A 22783-nucleotide genomic window follows, 5' to 3' on the forward strand; every position below is an offset into this window, starting at 1 on the left:
TCTGACTACTTTGGAAAGCTCTCATCATGGAAAAAAACTACACTAGCTTGGATTGAGAGGGGCAAGGTAGAAGGAAAAAAAATAATCTTTTTGTTTGCAGTTATGGCACACTCACAAAAGCATCTTTTAGGTGGTAGGAGCTGCTGCTCTGGTATGTATAGTGATACTATATTTGCTTTTTCTAATTAGTTCTATCGCTGGCTGACACAAATCAGATAAAAAAACCTTAGGTATCAAGAGGCTGTGGTAATGACAAATAACAAGCTTAAGCATATAATTACAGAATAGCTCTATGATTTATTCTGACTGCTGAAACTGTACTTCAGGCCCTAATAATCTAAAACTGAGTTAGCAAAGTGGAATAACCTGATTGTTTAATCTCTGCAGGTTTTTCTGGGATATGCTTTATTCACTGCTTGTTTTAAAAAGAGTAGATGAAGTGGGTGTAGAATATTGTCTGTATGTAAGAGATGCAGTCATTGCCCAAGAACCTGGATGAATTTTGCCATAAGCCATAATGCTGAATGTCTTTTCTCCGAACTGTTGAAGTACGATAGTTAAGAATATCTTGAAATAAAAACACGTACAAACAGGAGACTGACTTCTCTGAGGAATTTCACTTGAAGGCTACGGAATCCTACACTGTGTTCTGTTTTCTGAAATAGTCCAGAAACTCAAGTGAGACTTCAGGTCTCTGCTTAGGTTTTATTTATCCTCTGGAAGTATTGTGGTACTACTGAAGAGGGGGGCTGGGATGTCTGTTGAAAGAAGCATAAATCTAGAGTTCTGCTGCTGGCTTCTGAAATTTGGGTTTATCTTGGTATATAATTAAACTGAACAGTGATTCTACAGCTAAAAATTGTCATCCCACTCATTTAATGATGTTAGACAAACAAGATTTCAAGTAATTAAACAAGAGAGGATTCCTTTGTGTGAGACTTAGGGCTGTTGTTTTTTTTAGATATGCTTTTGTTTTGATGATGTTCTTTGTAATCCTGGGGGTCCCCTGGTTGTTTCATAGCTGTTTTTCTCTGTCAACAGAAAATCAGTTAAAAATCAAAGAAGAAAAAGAGCAGGTGGAGGAACAGTCAGTGGAATCAGAAAGCCTTCCTCCTCCTGTGGTCAAAGAAGATGAAAATATGCTGAAAATTGAGAAAGTGGAAGAAAAAGAAATTATAAAATTGCCAGTAATAGTAAAATTAGAGAAACCTTCAGAACACAACGAAGAAAAGCAAACTGTCAAAGAAGAAAGTGACTCCTTTAAAGAAAATGTCAAGCCTGTTAAAGTAGAGGTAAAGGAAAACAAAACAGAACCCAAAGACCTAAAAGAAGTAAAAAGCTGTTCAGACAAAATAGCAGTTCATGAGCCAGAGAGGCTAGAATTTTGTGTTAATGTCAAAACTCCCCAAGAAATTGTGGAGAAATCTGTGGAAGAAAGTGAAAAACTTAAAAATGACCAGCAGGCAAAAATACCACTTAAAAAGCGAGAGATCAAGCTGACGGATGACTATGACAGTCCGATAAAGGGGCCCCTGTGTAAATGTGTTACTCCAACAAAGGATGTCTTGAAGGAAGAAGGGAAACCAGAAGAAGAAGCTTTTAAGAGAGTCCCTACAATTACTGCTTTATGTCCTGATGGGAAAGTGCTAGTAAATGGAGAGGTTAGCTGTGAAAAAATAACCCCGAGCGTCATTCAAAACAATAAGTCAGAACACTCTGCTGGTGCAAAGGAAGACAGCAGCTCACTGAAAGAGAAAAATGGAAAAAGTGGGGAAAACCTATCAGACTCCCTAAACTCTATAAAAACGTGTGAGATTGAGAAAAATTCAGTAAGTGTGCTGAAAGAGACTGGGGCTGTGGTCTCTGAGGTTTCTAATCAGAAAGTGCCTTCAAAGGAGGAATCTAGTCCTGTGGAAAAAGAGTCCCTTGACAGCACAACTACTGAAACAGTAGCAGAAGAGTCTTCGAACTCTGAAGACTGTGCCAAAACAACTGAAGAGAAACCAGCAACCAATATCAAAGAGGACAGCCCACTGCCTCCCAAAGAATGTTCAGAGAAGCTGGAGACGTCCCCAAGTGCATCTGCTCCTGAAGAACTGCCCACGCTTGCACTGGCTGATGAAGACACTTTGGAAAGTAAAGGTGAGTCTGAGGAGAAAACTGATTCTCCAAAAGCTGCTGAGGTACCTCCTGCATCTGCTTCTCCTGTTACTGTGGAGAAACCTGTTTTGGAAAAGGAGGACTCTGATAGTAAAACGGCTCTACCTGAGGAGAGCAAAGCAGAAGAAAAATCCAGCCTTGAAAAACAAGAGGAAGAGCCAAATACTACCAAAACAGAGCCAGATGGATTAGATGATGCTCATGCATCTAATCTGGAGGACTCCACAGAGAGCAAAAAGGAATCTCCACTACCTAAAAGCAAATTTAAATATAAGCTAGTTTCTGAAGAAGAAAGCTGTGCAACAGAGAACAAGGAAATAACTTCTGAAAGACAGAAAGAAGGAATTAAATTAACAATCAGGATCTCTAGTCGGAAGAAAAAGACAGAAACACCGCCAGAAGAGGTCAGCATTGGCCGCACATTAAGGCGCTCTCCAAGAATATCCAAACCTACTCCAAAAGTTGCGGAGACTCGGGATCAGAAGACTGAGAAGAAGCGAACTGAAGAGGAAGAGGAGAAACCTACAGCAGCACAAAAAGCAGAACGAAAAGAAGATGCAAAAAAACAAGAGAAGGAGACAAATTCTAAGGTTAACAAGGTAATACAGTTTTATTACCTGAGAATAGAGAATACCGGCAGCCTTATCTATAAGGATATACACTTACATAGGAATATTGAAGAATATGTTCCTTTTGTCAGTTTTTGCAAGAAACTAGCTTTGCAATTCAGTTAGTGGACTCAACCAATTTTGCAACACCCTGTAAGAGAGTGCTAATATCTGTTGACATACCAGTTTGTAAAATCTGTCACAAACCAACCTAAGTAGACCAAATCAATTGGAGAGAATTCTAAAAACTGACATGATCAGACATGAGTCTGTCTGGCTGAGTGGCTGAATGGAGACTTGTAGCTCCTGTGGATTTACTAGATGGATACTTGTTGGTGTCTGGTTGGTCAGGATGATCATAAGCTAAAAAGGAACCAACAAATGGTAAAGAATAAAAATATTATCACTTCTGTTTCTAGGTGAAGCCAAAGTTATTGTCGTGGTGAGGTCCTGATATAATTTAGCTTTTCTCATGTGGAATACCCATTTTAATTTGGGTGGAGGTATTTTTTTTCATGATTAACTTTCGTTTATGCAGCATAGATCTTTAAAAGTACATCAGGGAAATATATCTGTGGCAGTTTGAGCCACATTAGAAAATCCAAAATCCAATTTCCAGGCTTTCCCACCCCTTCCCACAATTTATCCCAACACCGAAGAGAAAACTTTTAGGCCAGAGGCTTCTATAGGGGAAGGGGGAAGTATATACATTTATTTACACAAATAAATACTGTACAAACTAAAGGCAACTATATATTTATTATTACACTTCTATCAGTCCTTTTAAGCCCCTCCCTTTAACTTTAGTCCAGGAGAAGCCTTTCAAGGCTGATATGTAACGCAGTCTCTCTCTCTCGTGCGAGTGTTTGGGGTCCCCTGAACACTCCCTCACCAACCTTCAGCTCTTTGCTGCAGTCTTTTCTCCTCATGAAGTCCAAGAAGGTAGTTCTGAGTCCTTTCTCCTCGGTCCCATGTCAGTCTCTGCTGTGTCATTCTCTCTCTCTCAGTCTCATACCTCGGTTTGCTGCTGCTGTAGCTTATCACAGTTGGCATTGGAATCTTCATTCTTCCAAATCAGTTTTCGGCTGCCCCCGGTCAAAACCTCAGCAGGGCAACTCCCGAACCCTTGGCCCATCTCCAATTTCTTGCCTGGGATTCTTCGCCCTGGCAATCGAGCCTCCTCCGGCCCATCTCTTGGCTCAGCTTCAATACTAAGCCTTGCATCCACTCTCACTTAAACAGTGAGAGGGAAAAACAGCCCGCTTCTGCAGCTTGGCTCCAAAGGGGGGGAAGAAGAGGGCCTGGCCGCAAGGCCTGCCTCTCTGTCCTCACTTACCAGTTGTTTGTGAGTCACGTCCCTCACAAATATACACTCACTCCAATGCTGTCTCTAACTCTGACCTAGGCAGAGTTGGGGGGCCGCAGGGTTCCCCTCTCTCCCCCGGAGGGGGAAGAAGGAGCCCAGCCACCCCCTGGCCTTCTCCACCTACACGCAGCAGACACCAACAGAGAGATACTGCCAACAGCTTCCAGTGGCTTTGTATATATGATTTTTTAGCAGAAGCGAACAAGATGAGTGGTGATTGGTTCTCCAGGGAACACTACCCTGGCACCCAGTCACCTCTGAGTCCCTGACTCCCGAGGGGGCCATCTCAAACCATGACAATATCACAGAAAGTTAAACATACATTTGTATAGTGTACTTCTGAGTCTGTGTATTTATAAACACCTTTTAATTTATTTTCTGTTTTTTCTGGATATGGAGTACGAAAGGGAAACAAGGAGTAATGAGTTTGTATTTTTAAAGTGCCCTCTTTTTATATGAACTTGTAAAATCCTGTCAGTTTTTTCACTGCAGCACATTTTTGACTGATTTTGTAGTTTTACCAAACCATTCACTCATTTAGCAAGTTTCTTTCACATACTGCTATGTTGAATAACCTTCATAAATGGAACAAACAGTTGATTTTTCAATGAATGGTAGCATCTATACTGAAAAAAATCTGTCATAAAAAATTTTCCATTTAAATATTTTAATTTAAAAAAGAAAATAAACAAAAGTAACAATGATTGCAAGTCCTGTAAGTGGTTAGAATTTTGAAGTACTGTTGCTACAGGTGTTTTAACTTGATCTCTATTTTGAAAGATGAAGAGATCAGAAAATGCTTGCTTTTCTACAGAAGTTCTAAAGTAATTATGATAGAGGAAGAAGTTTGAAGCTGTTAAGCTGTTATTTGATCAAGATTAAAAAATATCAAATTCTTTAATAGCCTATTTTATGTCCTTGGGTTACTTTTCTTTTTAAAGAAGGGTCTCTAAAAAACAGATTTGAAATGATGATGATGTATGATGAAGCCAAAACCTAAACTAACATTATAATAGATTTTAAATACTTTTGCTACTGAAGCTTATGGAACAGTAAAATCCCTTAAAGAGGTGGAAATTAATGTTAAGAACCTGAAACAAAATTTTACCAATATGACAAGTACTGCTGTGGTACAAGTTAATTCTGTAAGAGAAACAGAATATTTTGTACATTTTAGTTTATTCAGCTCATTCAAATCTATGAGTAGTTAAGTCAAAATTGAAAAAATGCTTTGAGTTGAAAAAGCTGGAAAAGTTATTTTCTTTTTTCAACGTCTTTGAGGAGGGAAGAATTGTGAGAGAACAATGGCTGTAAGAAACAAGTCAGTCAACAGGAATAAAAGTTTCTTGTGTTTGGCATGTTGCTTTAAATCTAAAATACCTTAGTTGCACAAAGTATTTTTAAGTAATTCAAAATAGGCTTCTGAATTTTATTTGGAACCTGTTTTTCATTCAAAATATGGTAGTAAATATGATAGAAAGGGGGTAGAGGCTCCTTTGATTATCAAAAAAGAAGTATCAACTAAATCACTTTTCACTTAAGAAAAATAATTGAAAACTATAAATGTGAAAGAAGGCCTAGATATAAGTTACGTGCTTAAAAGATGCAGTGATTTTATTTCAGAAACAAACATGTTTTCTGAAATAAATAATATAAAAGGCTTAAACTGTATGAGGGGACAGCGGGACAGAAAAAAGATCCTCTTTGAGTAGAGGCAAGCTATCGTCAAAAAGTCAGAAAGTTTAAATGTGGAATTTAGCATGTTCACTACCGAGTTTACCTTGTCAAAATAGATAAAAATGAACTGAGTGAAAAAAAATTGTCTTCCTTCTTTAAATCTCACTTGAAAATTTCTTTCTGTACATAGATGCAATTTTTTTCTCCCTTTATCCTGTTGCATTTTAAGGATCTTGGAAAGAAAATCTATTCATTGAAATGCTCTGCTGTAAATTTACTGCAGCTGTTCTGACTGAAATGAGTCACTTTACTTTAGAGACAAATATTTTTTAAGATCCGGGAAGAAACTCTTCTGAGCTTCTTTCCTGTTTTTTCTTTGAAATGGTGTCTCTTACAGAAAAGCAAAGTTCGGTGGACCGGTACACGAACACGTGGCAGGTGGAAATACTCAAGTAATGAAGAAAGTGAGGACTCAGAGAGCGAAAAAAACTCTGATGAGGAGGAGGAAGAGGAAGAAGAGGAGGAAGAAGAAGTTGCACCTGCTGATGACGATGAGCCGTGCAAGAAGTGTGGCCTTCCCAATCACCCTGAGCTGGTAAGTTTTTGGAGAAAGCTTCTGTGGGCTGTTGTGTCAGACTTGGTGGATTGGCTTTGGTGGTGTCTGAGGGCACATCAGCCTTTGGGATGGCTGTACGTAGGAGAGTACTTTCTAGGTTTTAGCTGGTAAACTCACAAAAGCGGGTGAGTTACCTTTGATAAGGAGGGAAGGAAGTTATTTTTTCTGTTTTCCACCACAAAAATATCACCTTTTATGAGGTAGTAACACAATTTAGCCCATTGAGAATTAATCTGGGTGAGGCTTTAGGTTGTGCCTGCAATTGCAATAAATACAGAGGAGACAGCATTAAAAAGAACCCCAACAGTGTCATGTCTGCTTTCCAGTGTCACATGACATGGCCACAGCTATGGTCATCCTCATTGGATGTAGCTGCACATCACCCTGAGGACTGAGTACAGCAAAATCCCAGACAGAAAGAGCACAGTGAGCTTTTACTATTTCTCATGGTTATGGTTCCTGTTCATCTGTGGTAGATATTATGGATTCCTGTTTATCTGGGAAACCATCATGTGCAGTCCTGATTTGAATCCACAAAGTAAGCCCACTCTAGGGTGTGCAACAGATATCCTGACATAGCTGAGGCAAAGTTTGACCTTTAGAATGTTAGAGATAAATATTTCAGTAAATACACACACAGCTTATGCCAACTTTGTTCCTCAGTTTTATGGAAAGGGATATCTCAAATTTTACCCAACTAAGTATGAACTCTAATAGTTGCCTAGTTCTGGATGCCCCTAAGAGCCTGTAAGGCTTTGTCCCTACTGTCCGGGTCACAAAATCATCCTGACTGAGGAAAAAGGCCAGGTTTCCGGCATGAGGATATCAGTGCACAAGGAAAACAGTTCATACCCCATCTTGTTCAGATGGAGTTTTCCACTTAGTCTAGGATCTGGAAAGTGTTACCAGATTCTACACTAAGGGCACACAGTCTGTGTAGTCCAGTAGTATTAAGTACTGAGAAGGCATAGTAAGAGGAAATCTGGTGTTAAAATGAAAAATCATGATACATAAACTTCCCCATAAAAATCGCTCTTGGCCCTGGAAATGCACTACAGGGGTTTTTTTTTGTTTTGGCACAGTCCAAAGTATAAAGCACTTCTGTGTTGGCTGGGGAAATAGTTCTGGAGCTTGTTACTTGTTGTGAATGCCAAAAGATACTTACGATGTATTTCCACAGATTTTGTTGTGTGACTCTTGTGACAGTGGATACCACACAGCCTGCCTTCGCCCTCCGTTGATGATAATCCCTGATGGAGAGTGGTTCTGCCCACCTTGCCAGCATGTAAGGTTCCTATGTGACTTCACTCTTCTCCTTTACAGCTTCGCTTGTGGTTGGGGAGATTTGCTCGGACTCTTAACAAGTTCTTTCTATGATCTCTTTTTTTCCTGTTAACAGATAGACTGGGATGAGTGGTAGGACTGCTGATCTACCCTCCTGTCCATTAGTAAAACTGAGTTTTGTGACCTGGTTTTCTCTTTTCTGCTACTTAGTGTTGCTGACTTGTAGATGGGAATCTTCAGCCACACCGATTATCTCCCATCTCTGGTTAAATCATCTCAGGACTAGTATAGATAGAATGTCTTAATTTTTCCCAAAAGAAACGTTTTCATCCTGGAGGCGGAAGCAGTAGACAGTGAGGGATGGATCAGTGGCCAGAGCAAGCAGCTGTTTCTTAAGTACTGTTCCTTTTTCAGAGACATGCTCAGAAGCTGGTTACAGAAAGCTGCTATTTCAAATGAGTCTCCGTATGGTTTGCTTCTGCTGGGAAAGCCAGGGTTGTTCTTGTCAGGTAATAGATAAGTATGAACACTTTTCAAGGTTGGAAGGTGCTTCTGCCAAAAAAAAATATCTGGGCATGTGTCCAGTTTGGTTTAATGTACATCTAAAGTAGCAAGGTTTGCAGGCATGGCACATGGGAGGATAAGCAGAGTGTGTGTGACACTGTTCTTGTTAAAGTAATGGGAAACCACTCATGCACATTTTCAGAATAATCTGCCTGATCCCAACCCCCTTCCTTGCTTTTAGAGAAATTCTTTGCCAAAAGGCTGTTACCCTAAAATAAGCTAGTGACATTGGGCATGACATGACTGTATTTGTCATTGATTTTTAGTTATGTCTTTTGAGGAGTATTTTTAAGTACTGATGATCTTGAATATGTAAGAATGCTTTCTCTACAGTTGTAGTTAGAGCATCTCCTTGCTCTGTTGCTGTTAGGTACTCTTTAATATGAAAAATGACAGATTTGTAAAAGTGAGAAGATCATGCTTGGAAATAGTATTAATGAGGGCATTAACATGTAATAAGGCACAGTTTATCCATTACAAGTAATTCTTACATATGCCTTCTTGAGTATTAAGTAGTGTTCTAAGATATGGAACATTTGGTAAAAAAATGATCCTGCTTTATGCTGCGATGTCCACAACCTCATGTGTTCTCCAAAGATTAAGATAAGGGACAAACAGAATTCACTCTGTGTATGCACTCAGCTTTGTGTGTGCATACAGTCGATGTCTGTGCAATCCTCAAATTTCTTTGAGACCAAGTTGTAAATACCAACAAAAACGTGCTACTTTAGGAATGTTTATTATAAACATCATTAATATGATGTTTATTCTAAACATCATTAATATGATGTTTATGCACACCGCTTCCTGCATTAAATACCAGTTACTGGGAGGAAGCATCTCTATTCCCGTTCCTAAAATCATGGAATGGTTCAGTTTGGAAGGGACCTTAAAGATCATCTACTTCCAACCTCACTGCCATGGGTAGGTACACCTTCCATTAGACTCAGTTGCTCCAAGCCCCATCCAACCTGGCCTTGATGGTGAAGCACATGTGTTTTAGGAAGACACTCTGTATTGTAAAGCCTTGTTCACTGAAGAGGAGCCTCCAGCGTAGCGAGGCACTCAGACTTCTTCCAGACAAATACATAGTGAATGAAGTGTCTGAACATTATTTCAATGTCAAAATAGTTTGTTATGAAAGAAACTAACACTGTGTTTGCTTCCTTTAGAAATTACTCTGCGAGAAATTAGAAGAACAATTACAAGATCTGGATGTTGTCTTAAAAAAGAAGGAACGTGCGGAACGCAGGTACTGTTGTCTGGTACTGACTTTTCTCCAAAGGCCATCCACGTTAATGTAGGGTTTGAGTCTTGTGCTTTAGATTCTGTTAAACTTTGCCAAATTTACAAGATTATGTAATTGGTGTAGTACAGCGAGTCAGCGAAGTTGCAGCTTTGAATGAAATTTTGTGTCCACCCCTGCCAATACCAAAGGCTAAATGCACACTGATTTAATGCATTTAGGAACAACAACCTTAATATTTGGAACATCCTATCTGCAATTTTCAGACCTGAAAAGGAGGAACATAAAACACAGTCTGCATAATTTATACCTTTTAGGACATATATTGAGTATTTCACAGAATTTAATAACATCTGTATGCATTATTAATTAGAATTTTGCATGAATTTTATCTTAAAAGGCAAATTTTAGCAGAAGGTGACACCCTTTTATAGAAAGTAATTGAGCAGGCTTATATTTGTGGCAGGTACTGTAATATTACGTGGGATGTAGTGAGTCAGTGCTGGGAAGAGCAAAGTACAGTCCGTGTCTACTTTCAGCTTCCCTCAAATCTGTTATTGCTGTTGCGGCAGCAACAAGGATAGTGACAGATCAGGTACCAACTGTTTCTAATGTCGCTACTTCTGCTCAGACTGTGTTGGATCACACTGTGGTAAAATTATCCATGGCTTGCCAATTCTGCTGAATTTGTAGCTTTGGGAATGAAACTATTAGCTATTTTTATGAGTGAGCTCAGCTTACACACAGCCTCCATCTGTGCAGTAGTACAGGACACACAGGAACTGTGTCTGCTGCTTTGCTTTGTGGTGGGAATGCTCATTAGTAGTGAACAATATTTTTGATCCTACTTTGGTAAACATTCTGCTGGCAAAAATTACATGGAATGCAAGCTTTTTCCGGTTTGTCCTGCTTTCTTGAAATCACCAGTGTTGCATAAAAACACAATGATCTAACAGGAGAGCATACAGTTGATATCATAGCAGTTTTCAGTGTCTGAAACAGATGTCTTACAACCATTTTGCAATTTGATCCTCATACTAAATGAGGCGTTATGTTGTATATCATAAAATTGAGGTTCTATTTTTTAAAGTTTTCTATAAAGTTTCTTAAAAAGAGAAATGAGCTTGGGTTATAATAGACACTTTGATACAATAGTTGAATATTGAAGCCTTCTGACTTAATGATGGTGTATTTTAGCAAATAATAAGGTAAAAAGGCTGAAGAATCATAATGTTAGAGGAAATTACAGTCTTTATAACAGCTCAGTGTATAAGTTAAAACAAATTGGTTGCTTGGGGCACAAAAATACTTGAATGCAGTGTTTCTGAAAACTCACAGTATGTGGTGTCTTTTTGGCAAAGAGAAGAAATCCAACTCTGTCATTATGGATCTGTCTACTTAATAGATTCTTTGAACCAGTTGGTTGTTCCTGCTCAGATCTAAGATCTGGCACTTATCCATTTTGGATCACATCCTGTCTTTACATAAATTTTCCAGGTGTGATTTGAATTCCTGTTTTATCTTTCAGCACCTCCAAGATTGGTGGTAGTTATGGATCTAACAGCATAATCTTCGTAATGTTAATATTTTTCAGTTGTTTTTTACTTGCTTTTTACACCCCAAGTTCAATCATTTCTGCGGTGCCCACAGTCTTCAAATACTGTTGATTGTCAGAACTCTTTGGAAATCTCTTACATTATACATGCAGGAAAATGTAATCATATGAGAATTAGCACATAATCCCAGCTAAAACAACTGTTTTCACTTGGAACATCCTCTTGAGATATTTCTGCCTAGTGATAGTAAGAGCTTCAAACAGTGCTAACTACAGCATTATTTTAGATATATTCAGTCTTTCTGTAAGCTTATTTTCACTTTTTTTCTCTCCTAAAGAAAAGAGCGATTGGTGTATGTGGGTATCAGTATCGAGAACATCATTCCACCTCAGGTAAGTTACTGCCTCTATGTTGTATTATGGTTTTATTTTCCAAACTGCTCAGGGAAAAAGTTTCTCAGTGGTGGGTCAGAAGTGCTAGTAGCATCTTGGAAAGAAAAATCAATCTATATGCAGGTCAGAAATAATTCTAGACTCTTTTAGACTGAATATAGCAGAGAAACCAGGGGAGCTTTATGGTGTTTATTAGGGCCAACTGATGCCACACACTCTGTCACTAAGCAATCTCAGAATTGCCTTCCTACCCATTACAACTGGGTTTTGAATTGAGTGCTCCAATATTCAGTACTTTATAAAGGTGGGATTCAGTTATTTAACTCTGGTGTTTGCTGCATAGTTATCTAGCTCTGAGATAATTGTCATAGCTTTCCTTTGGAACGGATGGCAACAAACACTTTTGGCTTATAATTCAGAGGGAATATGTAGTATCTCTTAGCAGCATAGCATTTGCCTTCAACAAATGGATGTTAAGGTCGCATGTGATTAAAAACTATAAACATTTAATGTTTCATTAACATATACTTTTATATGGTTTCCCTTGACAGAAGAGGAAAAATGCTTTTACTCACATGGAGAACAGCCTCTTCTCACTTCTTAAATACATTTTAAAGCCATTCTCTTGAAGTCTTAGCCAAATACCTTCATCCAGAATGATATAATCTGTTGTATGCAGTTTAGAATGAAACTTTAGTTTGTTTTAAACGTAGACTTTCCACTCTGCCTGACTGTAACAAGGCCAACTTTCTCTCCCTGTCTCTGGATAACAGAAAAATGATAACAGATTTTACAAACTTGCCAAAGAGCCTATGCTTGGGAGAAAATATTTGAAAAATAAAGACTAGAGGTGGATTACTTTTCTTTTAAATTAATAACTTGGAAACAGTGTAATAAAACTAACCTGCATGGAACCTTATTGAAAGTGCACCATGTAGAGGTGTCCCTGTGCTCAGTACATAGAGATGCTGGCCACAGTTTGCTCAGCTGACACATTTACTAGTCCTGGGAGTGTCACCTGAGGCAGGACATTGCAGTGTGAGCACAGTGATACAGTAGGCTGAACCTTTAAACTCTGTGTTTGGGAAGTTACGTAGCCAGTAAGGGTGAGATGTGCAAGTGTTCACTTGAACTGCTGTAACAAGTTATTATATTAGAAGCCAAAATGTGCTGTGTTGGGCATATGAGCTTTCTAGATGGTATGAATATCTGAATCACATGACTTCAGTCATAATGAGTGCAAAGGGAGGGGGGAGATATGTCTTTTTGACACTTCTGTCTTACCTGAACAGGAGCCAGAAATACCTGAAGGTCAGGAAGAAAAGAAGAAAGATTCCAAAAAGCCCAAATCAAAACTGCTTGAAAGGAGATCTACCAGAACCCGAAAGTGCATAAGCTACAGGTCAGCAGCTTGTTTAAATGGCTTGTACAGCAGAAGTCATACAGGTGCTTTCTTTCTGAGTCACCCCACCACTTCTCACACGCACTTTTACATTTAAAAGAAAAGTCCAACTAAAGTGTCTTTGTTTTTTCCTCTGAATACTAGTTATGCTTGGTGGTTGTGATAGCATGAGGTGGTATAGTGAAGGGATGATGCATAAAAAAAATAAAAATGTGTATGGTACTTTGTTCAGGAATACTGGAGAAGGTCTTGGCGTTACTGCAGTTTCTGGAGTGAATTAAAGCAGGTGAATCAAACCTCTTCTTTCTCTTGCAAGGGAGACTTATGTTTGTGTCTAAAGACCTTCAATTCCTTGCTCTCTTCCCCTCCCCACCTTGCACATTCTTTACATGGAAAGGAGCATGAAACTTAAAATGTAATGATGAGACAGTACATCTAAAAATGGTCTGTAACTCTGTAGGGAAATTTTGATAAGAATGCAATTAGTCAATGAAAACGCAAGATATTTAAATTCTGTGCATTCTGAAAGTAGAACAGGTTACCTAAGGTTTCCAAAATTCAGCATGATCTTATTAATGTCTTTTGTTCCCAGTGTATTACCAATATTATTTTTATATATCTAAATAATACTTTTAAACACTCAGTATCTTCTTCAGTCCACCAGGCAAGTAGGATACCTTTGGGATTAGAAAAGAATGTGGGTGCCTGAGAGCTTGTGGTTTTTTGTCCCATATGCATTAGGAAGATTTAAAAAATACTTTCCAGTACTTTATGCAGACCTTTATCATCAAAAATGAGAACATTACAATATTGGAACAATAAGCCTTCCAACAATAACCGTCATTGAACTTAGTCTGGTTTTGCTGCTGAGGAGAGGCCTTCCAGCCTGGCCAGAAAACTTGGCCTGACCTTGCTTAGTGATTGATTTTTGGTACCTTTTTCCACGAACAGCAGAAGTCACACTAAAGAAAATGCCATTGCTGCTTTGAGAAATTAAGTATTCCTGTAAGGAACATTATGCTACAGGCAAGACTATATAGATTTGCTATTATGTTAATGACAGGTCAGGCAGCATCTGACCAAGAGAAAAAACCCCTTAACACTAGGGTATGTGGCACAACTGCAGCAGGACCCATGTTGTGCAAAGACAGTATTTTTTATTGGAAGTAATGTTCTGGAAAAATCAATCTTCTGATACAAAATGATAAGAGTTTTTCTTACAGACTACGTCATACACATAACTTTGAGTGGGTGAAAATATTGCATGTATCAGTGTGTCAGATTTGTATGTCCACAGTGAAGTCCCGCTGGTGTCACTGAGAGCTGTGTGTGCTTTCCCTCAGCAGGGGAAAATAAATGCTAACTGCCTTATTCTGCTTACAAACAGATCTGTACTGTGGAACATCCTGGTTGTCTAAAGATCTGTAATCCCTCTGTATCACCCAAGTAATTTCTTGAGTCCTCCTGTGAGCAAGTTAGCAAAAACCTGCACCACGAATAAAGCAGCAGCAGAAGAAATTATGTTCCATTACACTTAATGGACAAGTGAGCTGTCAGCTTGTGGCTGAGCTCAGGTTATTTGTTAGCAGTGATTTGACAGTGTTAAGTGATTTCTCACATTTTGAAGAGGTGGGATTTTTGGGGGTTTTTTGTAGCTTTGTGGAGAGATTATAGGGTTTGAGTAGAGTGGAACTAATCTTATTGATGGAATAATTTCAGAGTTATTTCCTTGCTGGGTAGAGCTGCTTTGAATGTGACATGCAGTTGTTCTGAGGGAATATAAAGATACCAGAAGTCCATCACCTTATTTTTGAAGGAGGAAGTGTTTTATGCTTACTATTGAATTACAGAGTATAGGATTAGATTTATTCTTTCCTTGTTCTGCTGGAGGTTCCTATGGAGGATCAAGATAAATATAACTGTAATCTTTCTTTCATGACTGAGAAATGGAATCTTTAATGAACGTATTGTCCAATTGTTAGTCGTTTGTACCAAAAACAAGCAAAAAAATTTACTTTTTAAAAAATGAGACAAAAAGCTTGCATCTAAATGAAATCTCTTTCCTATATAGTTAATAAATTTTGTACTTTTGCATGATGGAGCTCAAGGCATCTATCTGGTGGAACAGGTAACAATCCCTTTTTATGGAATTTGAATTCATAACTGAAGGTACAAACTGAGGTTGTCTGTTTGAAAGAATTGGTTCCCTTTTCCTCCATTTGATGAGTTGCTCAGGGTGCAGAGATTTATGCAGTTTTATGAAAGTTGCTGAAGGACAAACTCAAATATTTTGCTTTTGTTTGTCCTTTTTAGTTACGTAACATTGTATTACAGGTTATTTTTACAGAATCACAAGGAACTGTGTACAATATGTTTTGTTTTATCTGTTCAGCTTAGGATGTTGCAGATCCACAAAGTATGATTATCGTGAGCTTTAAGAGGAGAAAGCAGCTATGTGAAATGAGTTTTGAAGGAAAATGTAGACAGAATGAATAGTTTTACCTTGACTTTAATAGATGCTTCTCAGAAAGTCTGTTTTGAAGATTGGTAGAACATATGTCATCTGATAAAAGGTGTGGAAAAAATTATTAATGCTTTGCCTGAAAAATGCCACTGAAACTATGTTAAAGAACTTTCAGATTATATATTGTTTAATTCAGGGATATGTCACATAAAATGAAACCACATTTCGGTTCACCTAAATCAATAGTAATACAGTCCGACAATGATAAATATTCTCTTAGGAAATAGAAACAAGAAACACATCTTTTAAAAAATATCTATTTTATTATTAATCTAGCCCATTATCTTAGTTATTTTATTATATATCCAGACCACTGTCTGTGCAGTGTGATTTCTTAAAGCAGGGTTATTTCTTTAGATTTTGAGGTATGTTTTCATAATACATTTAATTAGAGTTCATTTCAAAGTGGTAAATGAAAGCTGTTATTTTTAGGTTTGATGAATTTGATGAGGCAATTGATGAGGCAATTGAAGATGATATCAAGGAAGCTGATGGAGGAGGTATGTTTCTGATGTTAGTTGTTTTGCACTACAGTGGTGATAAGAAAATTGAGATGAATTTATTTTGATATGGGAAGCAACAAATATAATCCTTCCCCTTAAACTTTGTAGTTTATAGAGGTTTTTTTGCTGCTGTATTTTTGAAAGTGAACTAAATAATTTCCATTAGGAATGGCCATCCCAGGCTGCCAAAAGATGTCAGAAAGTATTTAGCCTTGATAGTTAAATTCAACTTGTACATGTTTTGTTATATGCAATGAATAAGCATGACAAGAAAACTCTTAAAATTGTTTTGCTAAGTTTTGGATTTGAGATTGGAATGGCAGCAGTGCTATTGACATTTTCCCCTGTAAAAATAGGGCTCATAAGTTGGTCTGCAGTTGGACCCTGTAAAGATGGGGTGTACAAAGTTGTCTTAACAATATTGATCCACCTCTGTAAACACTTCTCAGTTGAACATGAATGAAGTGAAATTCTGTTCTTTGTTGCCTGTTAGGGCAACACAGGGGACCAAAAGAGAGATCTTCAGCACTATCTGAGAGGTGGAGATGGATTTGTGCTTCTGCATCACCTTAACTTGCCTGGAGAAAACAGCCATGAAAGGTTGTCCCTCAGTTGTTTGGCCTGTGGCATCTCCCTACAGACACCAGTTTTCAGAAGCTCGTGAACGTACACAGACAATGTAAAAATCAGGTGTCTTTGGGTGTGTAACACAAGGCCCATACAATAAACGTAACGAGTCTCAACCCTCTGCCTGGACCTCAGTATTTCCAAGCGGACACAGCTGGGCTTTGTGTGTCAGGAACAAGAGTCTGGACAGAGTCTTGCTTGACAAAAAAGATACTCTGCTTTTACAGAAAATAAGCTGAAGCATGTAAGAAAGATCTGTAGCAAGTTAAGCAAGAAAATAAACTTGCTCTTTTTTACCCCTTTGTGTCACTGAATTCAGGCATTGGCAGGGGCAAAGACATGTCAAATATCACAGGTCACCGTGGAAAAGACATTTCCACAATCCTAGAGGAAGAAAGGAAGGAAAGCAAGCGACCACAAAGGGCTGCTGCAGCACGACGCAAGAAACGACGGCGACTAAATGACTTGGATAGTGACAGTAATCTGGATGAAGAAGAGAGTGAGGATGAATTCAAGATCAGTGATGGGTAGGTCTGCAATTTAACTTCCACAAGTCACTGACCACTACAGGCTTCTGTGACTCTGCAGTGCCCCTAAAATGATCATCAGGAGGATGTTCCCAGTGCTGGGATGGCACTGCACAGTCCAGCAGAAGTCACAGAATGATAGAACAGTTTGGGTTGGAAGGGACCTTAAAGATCACCTAGTTCCAAACCCCCTGCCTTGGGGTCCTTCTGGCCTAGGGGAATGTCATTGTACTGGAAAAACTGCGCTCTGGATCCATGTGCCGAAATCATCCAATCTGTATTTTAAGCAAAACATGATCTGGAAATGTTACTGGGATGTTTGAGGCCTCACTAAAGAGTTCTGTTAGTGAAGGAGCCAGGTGGGCTCAGTTCTCTGGCTGATGTGACTGTCGAGCAGAAATCCTTAACCAATTTTTAGAAACTGGAAGAGGAAAATGTTCTTATTTAGAGCATACAGAACTTGACAGGTTCTGAAATGAGTTTTTGATTGCTGCTCTCTAGGAGATAGAGTTTGAACACAGCCAAAGAAGTGGTTTATACTATAGAAAACAAATAGGTGTCACGTGAAGCTTTACATGCCAAATGAATATTGCTCTGGCTAACTGAAACTCGTTTTGCACAAAATTTCTCCTTGTTCAGTCTGTACAATTCCTGATGTTGAAAAATTTGATAATTTTAGATGAACTTCATGCCTCAATGAAGAAACAAAATGAAGCATGAGGCTGTAGGGTCTGTACCAGCAATATTTAAAGCTTTACACCAGTCACTGAGTCTATTTACTAAGTGTATGGAAAACCTATACAAGACAGATGCAAATTTTGAGCTTTGTTTTTCACCTGTGGCCATGCTGAGGACATTTCAGTGGCACCCTGAATAACTGAGCTACATATGCTGGAAATTTTCAATCAATGAGTGTAGCATGTGGAAATCTGACAGAGTTAATGGTGCATTGATCTACTGAAGTGTAGTCAGGCATTTTCAACTCCATCCTCTGCTGAGGGCCTTCTGGATGTTATACTGGAATTTAACACAAACGCAAGCGGCTGGTACCTTCTGTGCTTAATGGTTTTTAAAAAAGCATTGGCTCACTTCTGAAATGATGGGAGTGTTACGAGCTGTTAAGGTTGTGAGGTGCATAAGAGCAATAGTTTTGTGTTAAGACACAATATTCTGATTCTCAGAAATTGCATAGTTAGTTGGTTTGTGAAGGGAAGGTCACCTCTCCTAGAACATGGTGGGTGTTTTCCCCCCCCCAGTTATTTCTGTGCAGACATTACATTGCAGTGAACTACATGAACGCTCTAGAGTCTGTCTTATGTTAATGTCACTTGTGGTGCTGGTTTGACAGAGTTTTATATCCACCTGCTGTTCTAATCTGCTGTGTAATGTCATGCACTGTAGAGCTATATCCCAAATATACAGCTGAAACCTCATGTCAGTGTTGGCAGTCTGCTCTCTCAGGGTCTTCAATCCTCATGATAAGATTTGTGCCTTTTGTTTCTGTTTGTAAGAGAATACTTACCACTGACTTGTAAAACACAGGTACCATCTCAGTCCTTTGTTTTCAATACTGATCTCTGTTATGTGTGATTCTTCTTTGAACAGATCTCAGGATGAGTTTGTTATATCAGAGGAAAATCTGGATGAGAGTGAAGATGACCCACCATCAAACGAGGACAGTGATTCAGAGTTCTGTGCCCGCATATCCAGGCGACACCTCTCCAGGCCCATGAGGCAAAGCAGGAGGTTACGAAGGAAAACAGCCAAGAAAAAATACTCTGAAGATGATGAAGATGAAGATTCTGAGGAAAATTCAAGCAGAGAGTCTGGTGAGTATAAGCAGTCTTAGATATATTAAATACTCTGTACTAGAGAGAGAAAGAATGCAAATCTCAGTTTCCTGTTGCAACTGACACTAACTTGTTCACTTGCTTTGGTCAAGTCAGATGTGTCAGATCTTTGCTGTAAAGCACTTTGCTAATAGTTCTGCTGTCAATATTCTGCAGGGAACTGGTATTGAGCACTAGGTTCTTGGCATTTTCAGGTAATTATGTGTTTAAATGAGTGCTTATGCTATGATTCTAAAGGGCACCTTTGTGGATAGTTGCAACTACCCCCATACGTTCCTGTTTGGCACATGATTGCAGGGAAGAGAAGGAATGGAGGCTTTATAGCTACTAGAAGACCTTCTGAACACTTTAGAAAAAGCTTCTGAAAGGAACATTTTCCCTCACTTTGTATGGAAGAAAACTTTTAGTTTTATGGCATTCTGTGTTTTCCAGTTGATTTGAAGGCAAGCAATAACACCTTGCCTCTCTCTCTCCTACAATTATCCTTAAAATCTTTAGTAACTGAAGACTCTTGCATCACAGAAGAACATAATAATTCACTGTATTCTACTTGTCCTTCAACCAGTTCATTTTCTGTTGCCATGGTTTGAAGTGTGAGAATACTACCTTAAACCTTTTCATGATCAGCATCTTTCTCCGAAGACTCTTTCTGCTTCATTTGAGTCACAGACTAGAAAGTGCCATATACAGAAGCACTTGTTTTTACTTATTTTTATTGTGAATTTGAGGTACTAACTATACTGGAGTGTTAACTTATTGTAGTGTGTGTTATCTTTCCAGTGTTTTATCTGTCTTTCTACAGTATAGAAGATGACCATGTTGGAGTAAGTTGCTTTGGAGTACTGGTTTCCAAAAGGAGGGTTTGTGCACAGACAGATGAAGACAGCTATATGCATGTGCAGTGTTTGCTGTCTCCCTGTCCTGAATACATCATTGCACTAATCATAAGCTCTTAGATGAAGATACTGGCAGAAGTATAAAGAGGTTGTTCCTATATTTTGTAATGTACAAGAGCAACTTGTTTGTTTCCCAGTGGACACACACCTGTGATAAAATCAATTGATTCCAGTATCCTGCCATCTATATCTAAAAGTATAGCATTAACTATGTGTTTCTCTCTTTTACCCTCATTACTGTCTCTCAGGATCCTGCTTTAAGCCACTTTTGAGCTAAGGAAATCAGGTGCCCTGTGAGCAAGCTTTGTTTTCAGTCTCCAGAGATGGAATTTCTTTCTGAAAGTGTTTTTTCTTGCTGACTTGCTCTGATTCTTTCTCTAATATTTTAGGAAGAGGATGCCACTTTGATCTGTGACTCATGTCAATCACTAAGTTAGGAACAGAGTATGAGACTTGTGTAGAAATATATCTTGGGATAATTGTTCTGGCATAGCTCAGTGGAAAAGCAGCTAAAGTTGATTTGAGGCTATTTTCATCTGATGTAAATAAATTTAGTTTTTGAAGACACTAGCTGCAGTAGACTGGTGGAGGAAAAACTGTGATGGTAAGTTTCTTCTGTATGGTTTCTATTTTAAGCAAACCTGTGATTGAGAGAAACTGATTTTTGTTTTTAATTTAAATTCTATAACTCAGATCTTGGAGTTTCATCTTGTCAGTGGTTTTTCATCTACTGTTCTTAAAAGTCTTCCAGTAGAGTACTATTTATTTAAATTTTAAAAGCAGAATGGACTTCCCAGTGTCAGTGGTAACGTGCACCGTCAACTCTGATTCAGTTAGGTTGTTTTTGCTGTCAGGAATTGTAGAGACATCTTGGGCGCCAGTAGAGATGAGGCAACAAAAACACTGGAAGGAAACCTTCTGGAGGAGTTTGAGGGAGACAGGAAAAGGGTTTTTGAGAAGCTTTTAAAATCAAGCAATGCTACACTGGTAATAAATGGGAGAGCTGGCATGGGTCAGAATAATGAGGCACAATGGCTGAGACTGTCTGTCCTGGAAGAGCACATGATTTTATTGGTGTTGGTCTAAAGCTTATATAAATTTTTTTATGTAAAGCAGTTTGCTTTGTTGGAATAATGCATGTCACTGTTTTCTTCTGTACAGAGAGTGGTGAGTACACAGATTACAGTGATGATGATTACCTGGAAACTAGGAGGAGAAGATCAAGACGGAATCAGAAGAGACAAGTTAATTACAAGGAAGATTCAGAAAGTGATGGCTCACAGAAAAGTGTCCGATATGGGAAGGAGTTAAGAAGAGTTCACAAGCGCAGGCTCTCCACTTCAGATAGTGAAGGTAAAATAAACAGTGCGGTGCTCGCAGGAGCTCGTATATTGTCAGCATTACCATGAAGGGAAAACTGTATATAATTCCAAGAGTTCAGAGAATCGTCTTTCAGTTCCTTGATATTTCTCAGAAACTGTTTCTTTCCGAAACAGCCCACTGGTACTTCATGATGCACTATTAACTGAGTCACTTCTCAAAAGTGTTTCATTGTCCCTAATCCTGACTTCCAGGTCTGAATTTACTGTATCTGGCACAGAATGCTGGGATTCTGAAATTTGTACTAATATAACTGTCTCACCACTTTTCTGTTAAGAGGTCATAAAGCTCCATCGCACGAGCCTTTAAAGATTCTCTTAGAAAGGGTAGTGCCTCTGGTGCCCTGACTGTGTTTGTGCTGGTGGTTTAGACTCATTCCATCTCCTGTTTAAGGACCTGCGCTAAGTGTGGCAGAAGCCCCTCTTAGTAATGTCAATCACACCATGAGTGACTAGTTTTTGATTTAAAATTAATTAGCTTTTACAAAAGCAACCACTGACTTTGGGTGCCTTGGGTTCTGGGCACGCACCTTATGAGACCTTAGGTCCAGCTTTCCGAATGCTGAGCAGTGTGGGTTGCAATGGATGCCAGACTTGCTCAGAAAACAAGCCACACTTGACAGGCCAAGCACCTCAGTTTTGAAAGGGCTGCCCTGAAATTACAGAGTGTTAGAGCATCCTCTTAGATGAGCGGAAACAAGTATGTGATGCAAGTGCATGTAGTACCTCAAAAACATGATCATACACTTCAATTCAGCCTGTTCTCAAAGATTCACTATATGGTGGCTTTTTGCTGCCTGCACTTGTGATTTTAAACAGTGCCTGATTGACAGTGTCTTCTCTTCATGAAATTCCATTTCCTCAGGTATTTTTGGTGCTGGCTTTCTGCGTATTAAAATCAGCACCATTAAGTACCATTCCAGCACTCTCCCACAGTTCCTGCATTATACCATAAAATATGTAACAACATTACTAGAATTGTATTACATTGAAAATAGAGGAGCGCTAACAGTCTCTATCAACTTGAACCTACATTAAACAATACCCTTTGAAATAGATTTCTAATGGAAATCACAAGGAGACAATAAATTAAGTTTGCCATTTGATTTTTCATCCTCCTCCTTTTCTCATCAAAACCATCAAAGATCAGTGCAAAGGCTGTCAGTGTGTAGGCAATATTCCAGTTTGCCAGAGAAAAAAAAGCCTCCCATTAAAGGGCAGCAAAATTCAGATGACAGGCAGCATTTATATGCTTTGAAAGAATTTGTATATAATTTGGGGGTGGCAGGGGTATAGTACAGTTCTCTGTGTGTGTGTGTGTGTGTGTGAATTTCATGATAGAGCAGCCATTATTTGGGTTCTCAGTTTCTGGCAGGCTGTAAATAAAGCATGTGCTATGAGATGAGGGATGCAGTTCTGTGGTATTTCCAGCATGGAGTTAGCAGTTCTAGAGGGGAACACAGCTACCTCCAAAGCCTCCTGTACTCCTCAGATTGGAAACAGAATATCAACAAATTGTTGGTATTTTCTGCTTTAGGAGTTTATTTAAGAAGTAAAAAGGATGCAAGTGTTTTGACTTGGTTGGGGATCCTGGAGGAGATGGAAG

General features: G+C 38.8%; 1 protein-coding gene across 1 annotated transcript in view; it reads left to right on the forward strand.

Annotated features, from left to right (window-relative positions):
• Positions 1 to 22783, forward strand: part of RSF1 (remodeling and spacing factor 1) — a 64625-nt gene that overhangs the window by 33898 nt on the left and 7944 nt on the right. Inside the window, exons 6-15 of the mRNA XM_032678688.1 lie at positions 1042 to 2759; positions 6209 to 6406; positions 7608 to 7712; positions 9448 to 9527; positions 11415 to 11469; positions 12762 to 12871; positions 15828 to 15895; positions 16845 to 17052; positions 18658 to 18881; positions 20960 to 21151. Coding sequence (XP_032534579.1) covers positions 1042 to 2759; positions 6209 to 6406; positions 7608 to 7712; positions 9448 to 9527; positions 11415 to 11469; positions 12762 to 12871; positions 15828 to 15895; positions 16845 to 17052; positions 18658 to 18881; positions 20960 to 21151 — 2958 coding nt within the window. The remainder of the gene's footprint in view (positions 1 to 1041; positions 2760 to 6208; positions 6407 to 7607; positions 7713 to 9447; positions 9528 to 11414; positions 11470 to 12761; positions 12872 to 15827; positions 15896 to 16844; positions 17053 to 18657; positions 18882 to 20959; positions 21152 to 22783) is intronic.

Source organism: Chiroxiphia lanceolata, chromosome 2 (assembly GCF_009829145.1).
Source record: "Chiroxiphia lanceolata isolate bChiLan1 chromosome 2, bChiLan1.pri, whole genome shotgun sequence".
NCBI classification, from domain to species: Eukaryota; Metazoa; Chordata; class Aves; order Passeriformes; family Pipridae; genus Chiroxiphia; species Chiroxiphia lanceolata.